This window comes from Ambystoma mexicanum, chromosome 1p (assembly GCF_040938575.1).
Source record: "Ambystoma mexicanum isolate Mex_15411 chromosome 1p, UKY_AmexF1_1, whole genome shotgun sequence".
NCBI classification, from domain to species: domain Eukaryota; kingdom Metazoa; phylum Chordata; class Amphibia; order Caudata; family Ambystomatidae; genus Ambystoma; species Ambystoma mexicanum.
Window position 1 is genome coordinate 296,160,627 of NC_090921.1, and position 21,318 is coordinate 296,181,944.

General features: G+C 51.6%; 1 protein-coding gene across 6 annotated transcripts in view; it reads left to right on the plus strand.

The window, feature by feature from the left end:
- The window catches only part of SBNO2 (strawberry notch homolog 2), a 1,228,831-nt gene that overhangs the window by 711,485 nt on the left and 496,028 nt on the right, over nt 1-21,318 (plus strand). For all 6 annotated transcript variants that reach the window (XM_069647284.1, XM_069647292.1, XM_069647268.1 and 3 more), the window contains 2 exons: nt 2,551-2,754; nt 3,603-3,781. In XM_069647284.1, the coding sequence (XP_069503385.1) occupies nt 2,551-2,754; nt 3,603-3,781 (383 nt within the window). The remainder of the gene's footprint in view (nt 1-2,550; nt 2,755-3,602; nt 3,782-21,318) is intronic.

Sequence of the window (21,318 nt, forward strand, 5' to 3'; positions counted from 1 at the left end):
GCAGCAAGACCTTTCCTGTCAAAGGATAACTGCATCACAATCGCCAGAGCCATAACAGGGTCAAGACTGGACTACTGTAACGCGCTCTTCCTGGGCACCTCGGCCAAGAACTTATCTAAACTCCAGACGATATAAAATAGCGCTCTTAGAGCAGCCACGGGTATGCCCAAGAAAGAGCACATCACTGAGGCCAGAAAACGGGCACACTTGCTCCCAGTAAAAGAAAGAATTGTATTTAAGGTACTTGCTATCACACACACATGCATCCATCTCACCGCCCCACCCTATCTCTCCGATAGGATGCACCCCACTAGATCCACCAGGCCTACCAGAACTCCATACACAAACCTGCTCACGACACCTAGAGTCAAGAGAGCCAGAGCAGTTGGGGCAAGCTTCCCATACCTGGCTGCACTACAGTGGAATGCCCTACCTCCACCCCTGCGAGCTGAAGTCTCTCACATTGCATTCCGCAAAGCGGTTAAAACCATACTCTTCAACTAAACATTACCCACGACTGCTTACTCGCTGTGCACCTGATATTGGATTATCTGTGACCTACCCCTTTACATATACGTAATGGAGGTAGCCGTATGTACCCATTAATGGATTATCTGTAACCTGCATCCATCACATGTATGTAACCTTTATCAGCTCATGTATGTAACCTTTATGAAACTAAGCATGCCACAAGTAACAGTGCCATAATGCCTCCGGGCTATTTGTGCGCTATACAAATGTAAGAATAAATAAATAAATAATAATGGTTTACTCAAGAAACCTTGTGTGTGTAAGAGTTTATTTGAATGCTTGTCTCTGTGAATCTCTGTGTAACTTCCCTACAGCTCATATTGACCCATCTTGAGATGAGCGTGGCTGCTCAACACGCTACCAACCTGTGTAGTACAGACTTATACCAAAGGTTGGGTTCCTATTGCCAGGAGGTCAGGGTTGATGTAGTGCACCCAAAGGGTACTGCATACAATCTTGCCTAACAAACAGCATAGAAGCCCTTACAAATCTCCCTGTTAGTGATACCAAATAGCCTAAAGGTGTGCAAAATACTTGAATGAAACTGAAATGGACATCAGATTGTTGCAGAAAACAGGACGAGAAGGAAATAAATCTATAAATCGGTGAGTACAATCAGTGCAATTGTAGAAAAAGCCCATAAAAGTAAAGTAACATAACAACAAAGCCCAACTACAACATTTCAATTGGGTGTCTATCAAAAAGTCCAGCTGAAAGGACACTCCAGATTTGGAAAGGGAACTCTGACTAATTCATAGATTCAGTGTGGTTGTCCCTGGTGAGATGTCTATTGAACAGTGCTCAAGAGCATTGTAATTTTGATTGTGTGTTAAATGATATTCGCTTTGTAGAGATCTGGATTTGTTATTGTTTTAGTATTGTAGAAAAGCTGTTTTTTGCAATTTGTACATTGTTTTTTGCACAAAATTCACCATGTAGGGGAGAGCGAGTGAGGTAAGTAGTCTTAAACCAAGAAGGATATTCGCAATACAAATTGGAACATTGATGTAAATTGTTGTTTGAATGTATTTTCGATCCTGTTGGTATAATCAATGGGCACAACATGGGGTGGCTTTCCTTTTTATTTTGTTGGATTTTGTTTTATTTTATAAGTTACTAGAAGGCAGTATTATGTTTTAGAGATACCGCATTAGATGGGAATTAACCTAGAGACTCGCAATTCAGGAATATAGAGAAGAGTACATGGCATGGCAGCAAGTATTTCAGGCAAGTGGGCGGGTGCTTTGCAAAGCAGCTGCGTGATTAAAGAACATGGCTAAAGGTGGAGCTGCAAGACAGCCCCTACATTGAGAACACTATTTAGGTCTTTGGCAAAGACACTTCTTTAGAGGTCTCCTTTTCACAAACATATAGCTGGTCTCTCAATTCATTGTCTAGGATTGAAGTAGACAGAAGTAGGCACTGCAAAGCAGCCCCAAGATTGAAGCCATGTGAAATAGCCAGAATTAAGTTTTGGTAATAAGTAGATCAATTAAACCTTATCCGGTAAGCACCCCTTCCATACGTCTTTCCGCCAACAGCCAGTTCTCTCCTCACATGTGGTGCCTCTGCCCGTATGGGCTCAGTGTGAATGTTGAAACTGGCCCATTAGGGATCGTCTCTGGTCTCCCCTCACAGGGAAAAACTTTCTAACCGCACTCGGTCGGCATGCTGGAGAGAACTCCTGCTGGTTTGCATGCACTGGTCTTGCCTCGCATGTGAAGCTCGTCATTATCCTCATGTGGATTGTGTGCATTTTGAGGATAGCCTGTGCTGAGACTTTTTTTAGGCAGATTAAAGACGCAACCTGGTAATAGTAAACCATAAGCTAGGTGTTCTTCACAATCAACATTATATGTAGTTCGAAGCAACTTTGTAGAAGTAGGGATTGCTTTATTTTTATGTATTACATGATTCCTAAGTGAGGGGACAGATCATGCACCATCGGATCTGTACATGTGCCATCAGCCACAAGCCCTATCCGTTATCACACCCCATGTTTCTGGTCTTTCTTTTTAGGGCGACCAAAGGTGCGCTGTGCGAAGGTCCCCAAGGGAGGCTTTGAGGCAATCTCAGGAGTGATTAAAATCAGTGATGACAGCAGCAGTGACTCAGAGTTGGGAATAGACAGCGACTTCAACTCCTCTCCAGAATCTCTCTTTGACAACGATGATGTAATCTTTGTTGATCACACCGTTAATGGGTACAGTCTGGAGGAGCAAGGTAATACATCCATTTGTATTGGATGCATATCACGATATTGGAAACAGCTTGAAGGAACTGTATAACGAATGTTGCTATGTGGCTGGATTAGGAGGAGCAGCACACGGCTAATGGGTTTAACCTGGCAGAGCTGTGTAATGCCTTCTGCTGTGTGGCTGCATGTGGACGAGTTCACACTGCACATCTATAGCCTGGAGGAGCCAGGTAACACCTGCTATAGGCTGAATGAGTGAATGCAATTACAGCATGAACTGGTACACACCATGACTGGCAACAGCTTTGTGGCGATGGGTCATCCCCAGCTTGTTGGGGTGCATATCAAACCTTAAATATGAACAACCTGGAGGAGCTTGGTAATGTCTAATTAAATGAGGTGTAAATGATCGAGGAACTAATTAATGCCTCCAGTGATGCAGTTTCATAGAGTAGGACTCATGATGAATGGGTAGCTCATGAATAAGTTGGGCAGTGATGGATTGCGGGATTGGACATGTGACAGCAATTTATGGACGGGTTCAACCTTCAGGTAACTGTTAAGATCTGCTTTTTGGGAACAGCACAGTGTTCCACACGACGAATGGCTACAATCTGGAGCCTTTAACATTCCTTACTGTGGTAAAGGAGCACATAGAAGCATTGTTCATAAACAGTTGGAAAGGGGGAAATACTAGTTTATACAGAGGCGAGAAGCAGAAGGTGGGTGGTGTTCACAAAGTGACTAGTAATCAGTGATGTGGTGTTCCTAGGAAACAGTGGGCTGGTCTTCCGAAGGGGTGTGTAGGGGCAAGGGTTACTTCCAAGGGTCCCATCACAAACCCATGCTAATCGCCAATACTTTCTTCTCTCAGCCCGTCCGTCACAACAAAACTTTCAGAAAGACTTTAATTCGCTGCCAAGCACGTTGGAGCATGTAGAGCGGATGAAACAAGAGCTGATCTTGAAAGTTAAAGAGTTGGGACCGGAGCTCCCTCTTAACACCCTGGATGAGCTGATTGACCTTTTCGGTGGTCCGGATTATGTGGCAGAGGTATGTTCCCAGCTGACTACAATTAAAACAAGAAGGGTGCACTATTTATTACATGGCACAGAAAAGGAGGGTAGTGTTGCTAATGTTTAGCTGTGCCTGCGTGTAAGGGAAATGTTCACTTTGCAACTTTGCCTCCACTGACTTCAGAGGGGCTTTTTCTACAATTGTTTTGCTACTTTAAAACCCTTAATCTGCCTGTTGGCTTTGGCAACTCTTGTTCAGACTCGGAAAACAAATTGACCTGTGACTCTTAGGGCACTGGACCTCTTTTGTTCTAGCTAGTAAATTACTAGTCATGGTGTAGTGCCTTATTTAAAGGGCTGTCTATGGTGTTTCTAACTCTTTTCTTCCCTACATATTAGTTCTCTAATCTGGTTCTTTCTAGCCTTCTTTATTCCCTGGCTTTACTATACTACAGTTACTCAGATTGTTTTAACTGTTTTTAAATTGTGAAGTGTTAGTACTCTTTTTAAAAATAAAAAACAAATTTGAGTGCATATGGTTAATCAACCTTTCACACTAAAATGTATACTGAACAAAAAGAAAAACCGAACTTTCATAAATTGACACTAAAATTACACTCAAACATCAGAACATTGGTTAAAATTTAAAAATAATCATTAAACCTGTCATCTTTCTAAACGAATTAAAATCCAGATTAAAAGAAATTAGGAACTGTCAATCTGTCTTTAGCAATTTGTCAAATAAGATAAACTGCTGGTAAAACAAGATATTCAGCTTCTTAAAGGCATACTCCAGAGTTGATCTGCATTCACATCCCTGAATTTAACAGATCCTTTCACATATTGGGATTGTAAATTTGGACATTGTGTTCAGATGCGACGAGCGGTTTCCACACTTTCACCACAGACCCTGCAGAGTCCCTTCTCCCTAGGTATACCTTCCCATGCTCCTATGTGCCCATAGACTGGCAAAATAACAGCTCTTAAGCGAAGAGCACATTGACCCAAGCCAGGTATGCGCAGTTTGGTTAGATAGCTGTGAGGAATGTCCACAACCATACCTTGTTGCAAATACTGTATGTATCTTGATGTGTCGCCAGGTAAGTCAAATATGTTAAACAGTCAAAAATCCTGGTTTTGTTCCCAATCCTGGCAAAATGAAATTCTATATCGGTCATGGGTACCTCATTGTCATGGAAATGTCCCAGGCCTCTTCATTCCTGGTCACTGAAACAGTCACTCCACGTGCACCTACGAGAGTGTCCCAAAGCGAGGTTCAAAAGAGTTTGTTTATTAGGATCCCCGTAACTAATCCTGGCCCACAACCTACATACATCAGCCCCCCGAAGAGAGCTCAATGACTGGAGGCCCAGTTGCAGCCTGATGGCCTAGACGAGGACCCCACTGAGTAAGCCCATTAAAGAGCACAAGATTATGGCCTCCAGGCGAGGGAGCCATTCCACAGCATTTTCTGGGAGCTCTTTCAGAGAATACAGTATCCCTGAAATTAAAGAGTACTTAGCCTCGATAGATCTGCAGCCAAGTCTATTGATGATCCTCCTGAGTGTGAGCTATTTAGTCCATGCCTTGGAGGCCTCCACCTCACCCACATGAGTGAAGCTCTTAGTGGCACTTACGCTCATTCCAAAGTACTTGTACTCCTTAACCTGTTACAAATGAAAGACGGTGCCCCATAGGCCCGTTTCCCAATGGTCATGATTTTGTCTTTGCAACGTTTACCCGAAGTCCATTTTCTATTATATGTAGATGTAATAGATTGAGAGACTGTTGTAAGCCCATGGCCGAGCGATCGATGATCACCATATCAGCGTAGGTAAGATAATGTATATCCTCGTTGCTATATTGCAGAGGATGATTATTCATAGACTTCAGGCGTGGTGCAAAATCTGACACACATAGATTATAGAATAGTGGATCGAGGACACAGCCCTGCCTTAGACCTCTATTTGTAGGAAAGAAATAAAGAAATGTGCTTAGGTTTCCCTCTTGTGAGAGTTGTATCTTAAACTGGGAGTCGTCATGCAGTTGATTGAGAAAGTACAGAACAGACTCGAGCAGCCTCCAGCTTTTCAATTTATCCCACAGTTTATTCCGATGGACACTATCAAAGGCAGAGCTGTAGTCAACGTAACATTTATACAACGCAGTATCAGTGGGCAAGAATGTGTCAGAAATAAGTGTGAGCAAAAGCCACATTGACAGTCCGACACAGATTCAGAAGGCCCCTACTTTTGACCCAAGTGGATATCAACTCCAAGAGACCCCTCGCAAATTTCTTGGAGCTGCTGTCCAACATTAGTCTGTAGTATGGGTAGATTGCCAAGTTCACCTTTTTGTGACCTGGGATAAGTATTGACTGTTGCCGAGTCCTAGGGACCACACCAGTTTTGCATAGATGCAAGAACAAAGGCTACAATACTCCAGCCCAATATTTGGTTTCTCTTAAAAATTATGTTACAGTCCATCTGGACAAACTGAACCCGATCCCTTCAACCCTTTTATAATCGCAACCGAATCAATAGCCTTGACCTGCCTTCATACCTCAGTGTCAACCATAGATTTGCATTGCAGGGCACAGTGTGTTCACAATCAAGCCAGTGATTAACATTTCTCCAGCATGGGGTCTGGCATGGATTCCCATGCACATGAATATTCCCGGTCGTCAGGCTGGGAATCCTTGGTAAAAGATCAGTTAGTTTCGTTTCTAACCAATCACAGAGCTCTGGGTCATACTGCCCTCAGCCAATGACTGACCTCTACCTAAGGCCCCTCCTCTGGTAGCCAGCTTCATATTTTTACTGCACGTTCAAGTGCTGGGAGTCCTCGCGTTTCGCTCTTTGAGCTTTGGCCTTTTTTTGCATTTTTTCTCTAGGAAAACTCTGTTTTCGGTTAGTTTGAGCCTGTGTACTCCATCGCTTACCCTTCCGATTAACGGGGACCCGTTTTTCGGCATCTTTCATCGCCCCTCAAGGGCAGAAATCTTCAAGTGTTCTTCTTGCAAGCTTCCAGAAGTCTTCAGGCCTACACTGTGCCGTATCATGTCGAAGGAGAAGTCCCTCTTCAAGCTGTGCACTAGTTGTGGTTTGCAGAATGTTTTTTAGGATGACAAGCATTCCCAGTGTCTGTATTGTCTACACCCGGCGCATAAAGAAGATGGTGAGGTCTGTCGTGGCTTCACCAAGCGCCACGATGAAGGATCGACACGCCCAGTTGGCGGCGTGGCTCAAGACCAGGGCATATACCCTGGGTGATGCACAGGGGCATGCCTCTTCCGGATCCAGCCAACCTGAGCGGGTTTAAGTCCTTTGAGGGCGCTCCATCCGTTGGGGGCCCAACACAAGGTCAATGACCACCAGTCCAAAACAGACGGGGTTGCCGCGAAAGTGGGTCCCGCGACGGTCAGGGCGCGGTCATTGTCCCCGTCTGCCTCTGTCTCCAGCCACTGCTCCAGCTCTTCATCCAAGTGGAAGTCAGCTACCCTGGGGAAGCTGCGAGAGACACCGGAGAAGGCAGAGCAGGGCAAGGTGTCCGAGCTGCCTGTGAAGGAGAAGCCCAAGAGGATCGACCGACCTGTGAAGGCCCAGGTGATCCAGGCCAAATCATCCTCCTCAATTGAGATGGTGGTGGCCTCCCTTTCGAAGGCAAAGGGGGTGAACCCTGTCCAGGGTGCCCCGGTGGAAGCTAGAGTCTCTCGCTGCCAGGCGAGTTTCCACGGTCAGGCCTTTAGAAAAGACTCTGGAGAAGAGGATGCCAGAGCTTCTCCCAGGACCAACCCCTCAGGACCCAAAGTAGAGCTGGGGGGAGGGGTGGAGAAGAACTCCAGGGCACAGACTGATGAGAAGGAATTGCTTTCCGTCCACGGTGTTGACGATGATGGGAAGGTCGAGGAGATGCCCACCGGAGGCGGCTGCGGCAACGACGACATGAGCGCTGGGCCCTGCGACCCCGTCCCCCAGGTCTCCCCGAGAGACTTATCGCAGGATATCTTCTCTACACTTCACACGCTGGTGTCAGAGATTCAGAGGAGGTTGCTGACAACCTCACCAGCGGCACCACCAGTGACCCTGTTGACACCGGAGCAGCCAACGTTGAGGAGGAGACACCCTACGCCGTCATTACAGCCATCACTGCCCTCTGCCCTAGGGGGACGGGGCTGGACACGGCAACGACGGATACGGAAGATGGCGCAGGACTGGGAGATCCTGCATCACCGGTACCGAAAGCCTCTCCACCGGACGAGGTGGGATCTTTTTATTCCATGATTGCCCCGGCGTCTGAGCTTTCCAGCTCACCCCGGAGGAGGAGGAGGACATCTTGTACCAACGCCTGGAGGCGAAGAGGAAGACTATACTGTTGTTACCACTCCTGGATGACATCTGGGATGAGGGGATGGCGCTGCTGAAGAATCCTGCTCCAGCGAAGAGAGACCGGCTTGAGAAAAAGTCCCGGAGTCTGCACCCAAGTGTCTCCGGTCTCAACCGTCGCCAGACACGGTGGCTGCCAGGAAGAAGTTGTAGAGTTCATCGTCCTCTTCATCTGTATCCCGGACTACGAGGGGAGGAAATTGGATTCCATGGGTAGGAAGGTAATTACTTGACGGCTACGATGGTGAAAGTGGCCAACGCCTTAGCGATCGTGGCCAGATATGACCTGAAGCTTTGGTACAAGATGGCTCCACCCCTGGATTTCCTCCCCGATGATAAACTGGTCGAGGCTTTGCAGATCCTCCAGGAAGGCGAGGTGTCATCAGACCACCCCATCACAGTGGCACTGGACATTGCAGTCACGGGTTTCCGCCAAATGGGCAACAGGGTTTGCCTTCGCTGTCGTGGCTGGCTCAAGGCCACCAACTTCAGGAAGGAGGTCCAGACTAATCCCTCCAGGCCATCAAAACTGACACGGAGAGGGCCCGTGCCTTGGGCACTCTGCAACAACACCGGCTGTCCTTTTGTTTTTCAGGAGGAAAGTCTAGCAGGTCTTCAACGGGTTTTGGCAGGGGCTCATTCTCTTACCGTCAACCCTCCCGTTCCTCGACCCAGGAAGCCAACAGGGGTCGCTCCAAGGCCTCTGGAGGTGGCCGTCGTCGTCAAGGCTCCCAGAACTGCCCAATATGTTGGGCCCCCACTGTTGCACCCCAGTGGGAGGCCGGCTGGCCACCTTAATCAGCGAGTGTGAGACCATTTCCACCGACCGATGGGCGCTGGATGCTTTTGCCCACGTACACATCTTAGAGTTACCACTGGTGGCCGAAAGTTACAACACATCCCTCAGCTGCTGCGGGACGTTCGGTCCATGTTAAGGAAAGGGACAATAGAGCTGGTTCCAAAGCAACTCCGGGGCTCTGGAGTTTACTCAAGGTACTTTCTCGTAAGAAAGAAGACAGGTGGCTGGAGGCCCATCCTCAACCTACGACGGCTCAACAAGTACATAAAGTCCTAGAAATTCAGGATGGTCACGCTACAGCACGTGCTCGGCCAGCTGGAGGAGGGGGACTGTCTGTCGTTGTTTGATCTAGGGGACGCGTATTTCCACATCCCCATACACAAAGGACACTGCAAGTTTCTGCGCTTCGTCATTCAAGGGAAGTATTACCAGTTCAAGGCTCTTCCCTTCGGACTGAAGTTGGAGCCCAGCGTCTTCAACAAGTGTCTGGCACAGGTGGCGGCCCATCTACTACTGCAAAGGATCCACGCATACCCTTACCAGGAGGACTGGCTCATCCGGGCCAGATCAAAGGACATCGCCATCGACCACACAGCGAAGACCGTCCGACTGCTGATTTAGCTGGGGTTCTCGTTGTATTATGTAAAGTCCTGCTAGACTCCATCGCAGGACACTCTGTTCCTGGGATCCCGGCTCAACAGTGTGTCCTGCCTGGCGTCACCATCAGAAGTGAGGATATCGGCCATCTTGGGCAAAGTGCAACGGCTGTTAGCACTCGGGGTCGCCACGGTGAGGACCATCAAGTGTCTACTGGGCATGATGTCATGCATATTCCTGATTCGGCTCTGCAGGTTGCAAATATGCCCTCTACAGGAATTACTCGACGCCTGTTGGGTCCGGGTGTCCAGAGGCTTCTAGGACAAGATCGCTCTCTGAGGAGTTGGTGGTGGGGTGTGTGCTCCAATCTCGCCAAAGGCACAGATTTCCAGAGCCCCCTGTATTGGGAGACAGTCACGACAGGCGCTTCCCTGGAAGGATGGGGAGCTCGCACCAGACTTCTTCACGCCAGAGGCCTGTGACTGCTGGAGGAAAAGACATTACACATCAACGTCCTGGAACTACGGGCAGTGTTTTGGGCCCTGAAGTCGTTTACACTGTCCTTCAAGGGCAAAGTGGTGAGGGTCTTCACGGACAATACCACCATGATATTTTACATCCACAAACAGGAGGGCACAAGATCCCCAGCTCTCTCCAAAGAGGTGCAGGACTTGTGGCACTGGGCCGTTGCCCAGGGTATGTCGTCATTCCGTTTCACCTGGCAGGAGTAAAGAACACTGTTGCTTACTCTCCGAGCAGGGAGCTGCGCTCTTGCCACGAGTGGGAGCTTCGGCAGGATCAAGTGGACAATCTTTTCCTCAAATGGGGCAGTCCCCAGATCAACCTGTTTGCGACAGCGATGAACACCAAGTGCCGGAGGTTCGCCAGCAGATGGGCGACGCATTCACAATCCCTTGGGAAGGCCTGTTCTGTACGCGTTCCCGCCGTTGCCACTACTACTTCGAGTCATGCGTCAACTCAGACGGTACATGTGCAGGATGATCCTTGTTGCACCGGCATGGCAGAAGCAAATATGGTACCCGGACCTTCTCAGCATGTCAGCGTCCCCTCCAGTCAAGCTGCCAGTGGTCACCGATCTTCTCGCCAGGGAAGGAGGCGCAATTCTGCACCGCAACCCGGGGTCTCTGAACCTGAATGCTAGGCTCCTGCAGCATTAGAGTTTGGTGGCTACAATCTTCCGGCGGACTGCTGTGAAGTACTCGCCAAGGCCAGGGCATAGTCTACTTCGAAGTGCTACGGACACAAATGGAAGCGCTTCGCGACTTGGTGTCGGTCGCAGAAGATCAAGCGTCTGAGGGTTACGGCCCCTCAAGTACCTCCGTATTTACAGTCATTGACTAAATCGGGACTGGCTCATGCCTTCATCAAGGTTCATCTGGAGGCTATCTTCCGCTACATCAGGTCTCTGGGACGGTCTACACTGTGGTCACACAGTCTGGTTAAGGAGTTAATCAGGGGACTGTTCCGCTCGTTCGCGCCAGTGAAGGCTCCGGCCCCGGCGTGGGAACTCCATGTGGTGCTGACTAGGCTCAAGGTGGCCCCATTCGAACCTATGCATTCAGCCTCGCTCAAGTTTGTCGTGGAGACAACGTTCCTCTTGGCCATCACCCCTGCAGCCTTACTTGACTTTCCACGAGACGAAGGTGGTGCTGCGGACGCACCCCTCCTTCATATCCAAGTTTCCATCCGAATTTCCTCTCAATTAACCCTTTGTGTTTCCTGTGTTTTTTCTGATGCCTTTGTTGCCGGCTGAAAGTACTTTGCACTCGCTGGATATGGCTAGAGTGTTGAAGTTTTGTGTGCCCTGCACGAAGAGTTTCCGGAAGACATCTCAACTTTTTGTGAACCTTGGTCCTGTGAACCATGGGAAGGCTGCCTGGTCGCCCGAGAGCCCCTTCTACCAGAGCGATCGCTGCTACAGTGGCGTTCCTGTCTCGTGTGCCCCTGCTGGACTTTTGCAGAGATGCTATGTGGAGGTCGCTGCACACCTTCACGAATATATACTGCGTCGACAGGGATTCCAGGGAGGAGTCCAGAGTCGGCCAAGCAGTGCTGCGCAGCCTGTTAGCTTGAAGGTGAGCCTGCTGAGGAGGTTAGAGGTTGCTTCTGTTGAGCCTTGCCCCCTCCCGTGGTTGTGCATGAATGTGCTGCTATGTATTCTTTATTCATGAGCATGTGAATCCATGCCAGACCCCATGCTGCAGAAGGAACAAGTTACTTACCTGTAACTGTTAATCTCCAGCATGAGTCTGGCATGGATTCACATGCGAACCCTTCTGCCCGCCCCTCTGCGGCTCTTCCCTTGGACCTACTGCCACTTTACGTGCTGCCAAAGGAGGGACTTGGGTAGAGGGCAGTCATTGGCTGATGGCAGTATGACCCAGAGCTCAGTGATTGGTTTATAGCATAAAGACAGTTTTTAGAAATGAAACAAACTTTTTTTTTCTTTTACCGAGGATTCCCAGCCTGGCTACAGGAAAAATTCATGAGCTTGTGAATCCATGCCAGACCCATGCTGAAGAACAACAGTTAAAGGTAAGTAACTTGTTCCTTATGTATGATTCCCACTCCACATCAGCAAGGCAACAAACTTGAGCAGCCCCAATACCGGCTACATGAGACCGTATCAAATGCTAGAAGCCTCTAGAATCACCTGTTTTCATTGGCTGATTCAGAAACCTCCAGCCACAGAGTCAAAACTATAGCGGTGTAGCAAGAGCCATTGTTTCTCCAGCATGGGGTCTGGCATGGATTCACATGCTCATGAATATTTCCCGTCGTCAGGCTGGGAATCCTCGGTAAAGAAAAAATCAGTATCCGTTTCGTTTCTGATCTGTCTTTCTTAGTAGTAACCAATCACTGATCTCTGGGTCATACTGCCCCCAGCCAATGACTGCCCTCTCCCTAAGCCCCTCCCCTGACAGCCATCATCAGATTTTTACCGCACGTTCAAGTGTTGGGAGTCCTCGTGCTTTAACTCTCGAGCTTTTACTGCGTTTTCATGCTTTTTCAGGAGATTTTCTCTTTTTCGGTTTAATCGAGCCTCATGCTCCACTATTTCCACTTCCGATAACGAGGACCCGTTTCGGAATTCTTCTACGCCCCTCAAGGGTGAGGTTTTCACCGAGTTACGCTTCTTGGAGGTTCCAGAAGATCTGAGGCCTACCTCAACGGACATGGCCCAGGACAAGGGAAGCTCGACTCCCAGATCCAAGCTGTTCAGGAGCTGCCCGGGATGCAGATTGCAAAATGTTTTCAAGGAAGACGAGCATTCGAGATGTCTCTACTGCCTTCATGCGGACAAGACGCACGTGGAAAAGGACTGTGCGTTCTGCAAGAACCTGTCGGAACGGACCAAGTAAGATCGTCGTTCCCGCCTGGCTGGAGAAGGGCACAGCAGGTGAGAAGGCGAAGAAAAAGTCTGAGCGGTCTTCCAAGTCCTGTGAGGGCGCCCTGGCGACTGGGGCCCAACAGAAGGCCAAGCACTGCGAGTCCGCAGGCACCGGGAGCACTGAAAGGTCGGGCTCTTCGGCTGCCAAGCAGGGCGCGACTTCCCCGGCACGATCAACCGCGAGCCAGCGCTCTGGTTCGGGGAAGAGGAAGTCCGAGCTTCTGGAGAGGCCCCGGTCGATCTCGAAAGGAGCCGAGGGGGAGCGAGGCGATGACCCTCCCCCCCAAAGCGAAGGCTTTCTTTACCAACGACGGGAGGCCAAGAGAAATTCGGTCCTTGTGGTACCGTTGCTAGACAACATCTAGACGAAGGGCTGGCTATCATGAAGAACCCTTCCACGACACCCGCCAAGAGGGACAGGTACGAGAAGACGTACCGGGTCCCCGACGCCGCCCCCTTGTGCCTCAGGGCCCAGCCTACGCCGGATTCGGTCGTCTCGGCAGCGGCCAAGAAGAAAGCGGCGGGTGCGGCGGCTTCAACTTCCACTTCCCCGCCGGACAGCGAGGGCAAGAAGTTGGACTCCATGGGACGACGATTAAGACAGCCAATGCCTTAGCGATTGTGGTCCGTTACGACAGGGAGCTCTGGTTCAAGATAGCTCCCCTGCTAGACTTCCTACCGGACGACAAGAGGGTGGAGGCCCTACAGATTCTGCAGGAAAGTGATGTGGCATCGGATCACGCCATTACGGTGGCAACGGACATTGCCGATACCGGATTTCGCCAGCTAGGCAACGGGGTTTGCCTTCGACGACAAGGATGGCTCAGGGCTACAGACTTTCGCCAGGACGTCCAGACCAGAGTGTTGGATATGCCGTTTGACGGCAACAACCTGTTTGGGAAGACGGTGGATGAGTCCCTCCAGGCCATCAAGACCGACAGAGACAGCCCGAGTCCTAGGAGTCCTTCAGCAACGGCGGCCCTTTCGGAGCTCATGAGGCAGACGGGGAGCCTCAAAGGGATCCAGCGGTGGCTCTTCTACGCACCGCCAGGCGGCCCGCTCCTTGTCCCTGGAGGCCTACAGAGGCTGCGGCAAGCAAGGAGGGTCTCACCGCCGTCGCCAAGTAGGCCAAAGCGGCAGGGCCTCTTCCAAGCAGGACTGAACCGGCCGTAGCGTCGGGCCCCCACCGAAGCACCCCGGTGGGAGGCCGGCTAACGAAGTTAGTCACCGTGTGGGAGTCCATCTCCACCGACCGTTGTGTGCTGGACACCCTGGCACGCGAACACTCGCTAGAATTTCAAAAGAAGTATCCTAGCATTCCTCCCATGGCCAGGAAGGAGAATCGCGTCCCTCAACTGCTGTTGGAGGTAAGGTCGATGCTCAAGAAAGGTGCCATCGAGCTCGTCCCCAAGAGGCTCCGGGGCTCCGGAGTATACTCAAGGTACTTTCTCGTCAGAAAGAAGACAGGTGGTTGGCGCCCCATCCTGGACCTGCGTCGGTTAAACAAGTACATCAAGGCACAGAAATTCAGGATGGTCACCCTCCAGCACGTGCTGGGACAGCTGGAGGAGGGCGACTTCCTATCGTCGTTGGACCTGGAGGATGCTTACTTCCACATCCCCATTCTAAAAGGACACAAAGTTCCTCATATTCGTAGTCCAGGGGCGTCACTACCAATTCAGAGCCCTGCCGTTCGGATTAAAGTAGGCACCCAGGGTGTTCACCAAGTGCCTCGCTCCAGTGGCAGCGCGGCTGCGCCTGCAGGGGATCCACGTCTACCCCTACCTGGACGACTGGCTAATCCGTGCAAGGTCAAGAGAACTCGCTGTCGAACACACAGCAAGGACCGTCCGCCTGCTCACGGAACTGGGATCTGCCATCAACTACCCCAAATCCCACCTGGTTCCGTCGCAGGTAGCACTGTTTCTGGGAGTGAAGCTCGATACAGTGGGGCGATTGGCATCTCCGTCGTAAGAAAGGAAGAAGGCCATTTTGGGCAAGGTGCAGCGTCTGTTAGCCACGGATGTGGCCTGGGTGAGGTCCATCAAGTCCCTCCTCGGGATGATGTCCTCATGCATCTACCCTGTGCCCCTTTGCAGACTTCGGATGCGTCCGCTACAAGAGTTCCTCGACGCCTGCTGGATTCAAGCGGCGGGCAGCTTCGAAGACAGGATCCCGCTCGACGAGGAGTTCCGTCGGGCGATTCTATGGTGGGGTACCCGTGCGCACCTCACGGCAGGCACAGACTTTCAAACCCCGGCGTATCAGACGGTGACGACGGATGCATCGCTGGAGGGATGTGCACACCGAAGATCTCCACGCAAGAGGCCTTTGGCTCCCGGAAGAGAGGTCTCTCCACATCAACATCTTGGAGCTCCGTGTCGTGTTCTGGGTGCTCAAGTTGTTCCTCCCGTTCCTCAAGGGCAAGGTCGTGAGGATCTTCACTGACAACACCACCACAATGTTCTACATCCGGAAGCAGGGAGGCACCAGATCCCCAGCCCTATCCAAGGAGGCCCAGGATCTGTGGCACTGGACCGTCGCCCAGGGGATGTTTCTGGTTCCCTTCCACTTGGCAGGAATAAAAAACACCATCGCCGACTCACTCAGCAGGGAGCTGCGCTCGTGCCACGAGTGGGAACTACGCCAGGACCAGGTGGATCGGCTCTTTCAACGATGGGGCAAACCCCAGATCGACCTGTTCGCGACAGCGACAAACTCCAAGTGCCAGAGGTTCGCCAGCAGGTTCACACAGCCGAGGAGCATGGGTGATGATTTCTCGTTCCCTTTGGGCGTCCTGTTCCTGTACGCGTTCCCTCAGTTGCCGTTGCTGCTCCGTCTCATCAACCAGCTCAAGAGGTCCAGGTGCAGGATGATCCTCGTCGCACTGGCGTGGCCGAGACCGATCTGGTTCCCGGACCTTCTGGACTTGTCAACGTCCCCACCTATCAAACTGGCGACGGACGCGGATCTTCACTCCAGAGAAGGAGACGCCATTCTTCATCACAACCCGGAGTCGCTGAACTTGCAGGCTTGGCTCCTGCAGCACTAGAGTTTGGAGGATACAATATCACGGCTGACTGCAGAGAGGTTCTTGCAGAAGCCAGGGCGTCCTCAACTCTCAAGTGCTACGGACATAAATGGAAGAGGATCTTTGTCTGGTGCGGTGCACAGAAGATTAACCCTCTGCGGATTACGGCCGCTCAAGTATTGCCGTGCCTACTGTCGCTGGCCAAAGTTGGACTGGCTCACACCTCCATCAAGATACATCTGGCTGCCATCTCCCGATACACCAGAACTACAGGACAGGCGTCCTTGTGGTCTCATCGCCTGGTGAAGGAATTTATGAAGGGACTATTCCGATCGTTCCCACCGGTAAAGGCCCCTTCCCCGGCGTGGAAGCTCAACGTGGTGCTGACCAGGCTCATGGGGGCCCCATTCGAGCCTATGCATTCGGCGCCGTTGAAGTTCCTGTCGTGGAAGACAGCATTTCTTGTGGCCATCACCTCCGCACGACGAGTGGGAGAGATCCAGGCCCTATCTTGCAAGCCTCCATACTTGACCTTTCACGGCACAAGGGTGGTGCTGAGGACGCACCCCTCCTTTATGCCCAAGGTGCTGTCGGACTTCCACCTCAACAAGCCCTTGGTGTTGCCTGTTTTCTTCCCGTCGCCTTCGTCGCATGCCGAGTTGACTCTGCACTCGCTGGACGTAGCTAGAGCGCTGAAGTTCTATGTGGACCAGACGAAGAGTTTTCGGAAGACATCACAGCTGTTTGTGAACTTTGGACCTGTGAATCAAGGGAAGGCTCTCTCGAAGGCTTCCATTTCCAGATGGCTCTCCGGCTGCATCATGCACTGTCACCAGTTGGCAAACCGACCGCTGCCCGGCCGTCCGAGAGCCCATTCGACCAGAGCGATCGCTGCTACCATGGCGTTCCTGTCTGGTGTGCCCCTGCTGGACATCTGGAGGGCTGCTACGTGGAGGTCGACGCACACCTTCACAAGATTCTACTGCGTCGATCGGGACTCCAGGGTCTGCCAAGCAGTGCTGCGCAACGTGTTTGCTTAAGGTGAGCCTGGTGAGGAGGTAAGAGATGCTTAATGTTGAGTTGTTGTATTGCTTAATGTTGAGCCTGTTGCCACCACCCGTGATTGTGCATGTGTATACTGCTATGTATTCTTATATTCATGAGCATGTGAATCCATGCCAGACCCCATGCTCGAGAAGGAACAAGTTACTTACCTGTAACTATTGTTCTCCCGCATGGGTCTGGCATGGATTCACATGCGAACCCCCCCTCCTTCCCCTCTGCGGCTCTTCACTTGGCCATACTGCCACTTGACGTGCTACCAAATCTGCGGATGGCTGCCAGGGGAGGGGCTTAGGGAGAGGGCAGTCATTGGCTGGGGGCAGTATGACCCAGAGATCAGTGATTGGTTACTACTAAGAAAGACAGATCAGAAACAAAAATGATACTGATTTTGTCTTTACCAAGGATTCCCAGCCTGACGACGGGGAATATTCATGAGCATGTGAATCCATGCCAGACCCATGCTGGAGACTTTTCGGCGTAGGCGTCCTGCGTCAATGGCATCGATACGCTGTCCTCGAGGGCCTCCGTCGAGGATCGACGTCAACGGATGTTATATCTAGGAGGCACGGCGCCCATAGCCTCAGCTGCGTTTTTTCTGTGAATGTGTTTTCCTCGGAATCTCGGCGCGCTCGATTCTTCTACTTCGATTGAGAAAGTTTGAGAATATGTCTTCGTCTTCTATCCCGAAGTCAGGCTTCAAAAAGTGTTGGGACTGCGGTTCCAAAATGTCCATCCCGGACCCGCATGACGTCTGCCTTTGGTGCCTCGGCGAAAGCCACGCGACCAACGACTGCGATGACTGCCAGTCCCTTACTTCGAAGGCCTTGCGGGAGCAGAAGTTGTTAACGCTAGGTAGGGTGTCTAAACCCTGTAAGTCGAAATCTGCTGGACTTTCAAGCGATGATTCGAGGGATGACTTTCCGCATCAGCGTAAGTCCAGGGGGTCTCGGTCTCGGAGTGGGTCCCGCCATTCCTCTGCCTCTTCTAGGCATTCTCGGAAGCGGTGTCACCGGCCGCCTTCCCCGTCCACCCCAGAGGACTCCGACAGATGGCGGGTAGCTTGTCCCACCAAGCATTCATCACCGGCGGAATGGGACGCGTTCCGCAAGGAGATGATGGCGCACCGTTCCGTCCGTGCCTTCGAGAGAAGCCGGCAATGAACGAGCTAGAGCCACCGCTCGCACGCCTTCGTTCTCGGGCGGTCGGCGTGATCATCGGGACCCGTCGAGGTCCCGATCGGACAAGGTTGATCGCCATAGCCATGCCAGGTCCCGGTCCTCGACGCCGTCGAGACCGTCGGAGCCTGTGAGGCCTTGAAGGCATAGATACCGTCGGCGCCATGTCTGTCGAGGGACTCTCTCTCGAGGCTCCGGCTCCGAGGAAGTCGTTGATGCCATCGGCGCCGAGGCCGTTGAAGGACACACTCAGGGCTCTGGCCTCGAAGCCATTGTCGAAGTCGTTCCATCGGCGCCCTCAACGCCTTTTGAGGAGGATGTACCGGAGGTGCCCCGGAGGGCTGTGGAAACTCTGAGGAAGGCCCTCAGTAAATCAGTGAGGCCTGTCTTTGAGCCCTTCTCTGGTCCTCCACCCAGGCTTCATTTAGTCCAGCCTTTGGACTATATTTAAGAGGTGGAGGAAGGGTCGGATGAGGAGGGGGTTGTACCTCCTGAGGTTCCTGATGACCTGTGTCTGGTCACGGCCAAATGGAAGACCTGCTTCAGTCCTTACATGACGCCAGTGGTCTGGACACCTCTCCGGAGGTTGAGTTTGGCAGGCGTGAGCCTGGTACACATGCCGAGTCCTCGTACAGGCGTCTCATGTCGAGGGTGGCTGACTACTTGTGGTGGTCTTCTCCACCTGTGGATTTTCTGCAGGATGACCTGACAGATATATTGGACAAAGGTCCGCCCACTGACGCGGTGCTGCCATGTCATATGGCCTTAGAAAGCAGGGTGGCGGCGGCGGCTTGGACTGCTCCGGAGAGTCTCCCGGCAGTGGGTAAGTCGATCCGGAAAAATACCATCCAGCCAATGGTGACCCCCTGCTACTTGTCTACGCACCCCACTCCGGAGAGTTTGGTGGTGCAGGCGGCTACTGCCCCAGCGAAGCAGGCTGCGTGCCCTACCATCCCTCCCGATAGGGACGACAAGTGCTTTTATGGTTGGGCGAAGAAAGTATTTTCATCTGGGGGTATGCCTTTAAAGGCCGCCAACTCCGTTTGTGCCTTGGCTAGATTCACTCACACTCTGTGGAATTTTGTATCTTTGGCGGCTGAACATATTCCCGAAGGGGAGGAACGGGATGGCTTTCTAGCCCTCGTGCAAGATGGCAGCAATGCCATGTGTGAATCCGTTCAGTCGGGTCTGGACGTGGCAGACTGTGTCAGCTGGTCCATGGTGGCGAGCACCGTGATGCGCAGGTTTGCATGGTTGCGGAAGTCTGAGTTTGCTCCTGATGTACAGCCCCGGCTTCTCAACATGCCCTTTGATGGTGTCCATCTTTTTGGCAGCAAGGCTGATGAGAGCCTTGAGAGGTTGCAGACCTCCAAAGCTGCAGTGAAGTCGTTGAGCGCTGCAGTACGTCAACCGCCGCATTTTCGTCCTAGGGAACAGCAATGGAGGGGAGGTTCCTTTCGATACTACTCTTCCTTTGGTAGATCGAGGGGAGCCGCCAGTCAAAGGGGCCAACGTAGGAGTACCAGAGGTGGAAAGCAAGGTACTCGAGGTGCCAAAGCCGCTTGGGCAGATGCCTCCTTGCCTTCAGGCACTGCCGCAGCCGCTTCCGCTCAGTCATGAGGCCATGGCCCATGGTTCGCCGGTTGGGGGGGGGGAAGGCTGGCGCAGCATATTGTAGAATGGCGTGCCATTACTTGAGATGTGTGGGTTCTGGAGATCATAGCCCACGGCTACTGTCTTCCTTTCCGGCAGAGGCCTCACGACAATCCACCGGGGAAGCTCTCTTTAAAGAGTCCGGATCCGCTCCTTGCGCAGGAAATCCTATCCCTGCTGGAGAAAGGCGCCATAGAACTGGTGCCTGTAGCGGAGAGGAACAAGGGATGGTATTCTCCATATTTTTTTATCCCGAAAAAAGACGGGGGTTGAGACCCATCATGGACTTGCGTGGTTTGAACAAGTTTAGGAAGGACAAGTTAGACGCCCTCGAAGCAGACCCTGTCGACGACTACGATGTCATTGATGCCGTCGACGCCTTTATCGACTTCGACGCCGAACCCTTCAGCGCCAAAGGCTCCAACCAAGCCAGGGCAGCCAGAAAAAGAGAAGGAGAAAGCTACAAAACAGGTATCTTCTTCAAAACCTGGTACTACACCTCTTCCTCCTCCTCTCCCAGAGAAGGCTTTCAAGCCTCTCCCTAGGAAGGAGTTTTTCAAATCCTTGACCTCAATTTTTGAGGAACAGGAGAGATCTGAGGATGTAGATATACCTTTTGGACTGGAATATGGCACCCAAAATGCCCCAGAATGCTTGAAATAAGAAGAAAGCAGAATGAGGGATTTGGTTGAGTCACTACACAATGCAAGTGGCATTGACACCTCCCCAGAGAATGACTTTGGTAGGCCAGATCCAGGAGAGCATGCCAGTCCATCTTACCATCAATTAATGACCAAGGTGGTAGATTACTTGGGATGGGCTAGACCACCAGCCCAATTCGTCCAGGACCATTTAACAGACATATTGGACCATGGTCCCACTGACCATGGCCAGTCCTACCCTTTCATGTAGCCTTACAAAACAGGGTGGCCAAGAATTGGGAAACTCCGGATTCTATTCCTCCGGTAAATAAATCCCTCGCATCAAAATACCGCCCAGCCAGTAGCGACCCCGGCTATCTGTCAAAACATCCAACTCCCGAGAGTTTGGTCATAGAGGCAGCCACAGCTTCCAACAAACTTGCGTACCCGTCTATCCCTCCAGACAGGGACGATAAGCGGGTGGATGGTTGGGCACGGAAGGTATTTTCAGCCGGGAGCATGGCATTCAAATCTGCCAACTCCACATGTGCCTTGGCAAAATTTTCGTACACTCTGTGGGAGTGCATTGCAATGGCGGCGGAGCACATACCAGAAGGGGAAGAAAGGGAAGGTTTCCTAGCCATCGTTAGAGATGGAAAGGAGGCCATGCAGGAATCGCTTCAATCTGGATTGGACACTGCGGATAGTGTAAGCAGGTCCATGGGCACTAGCACGGTAATGCGCAGGTTTGCGTGGTTACGGAAGTCGGGTTTTGCACCGGACGTACAGAACCGCCTCCTGAACATGCCTTTTGAC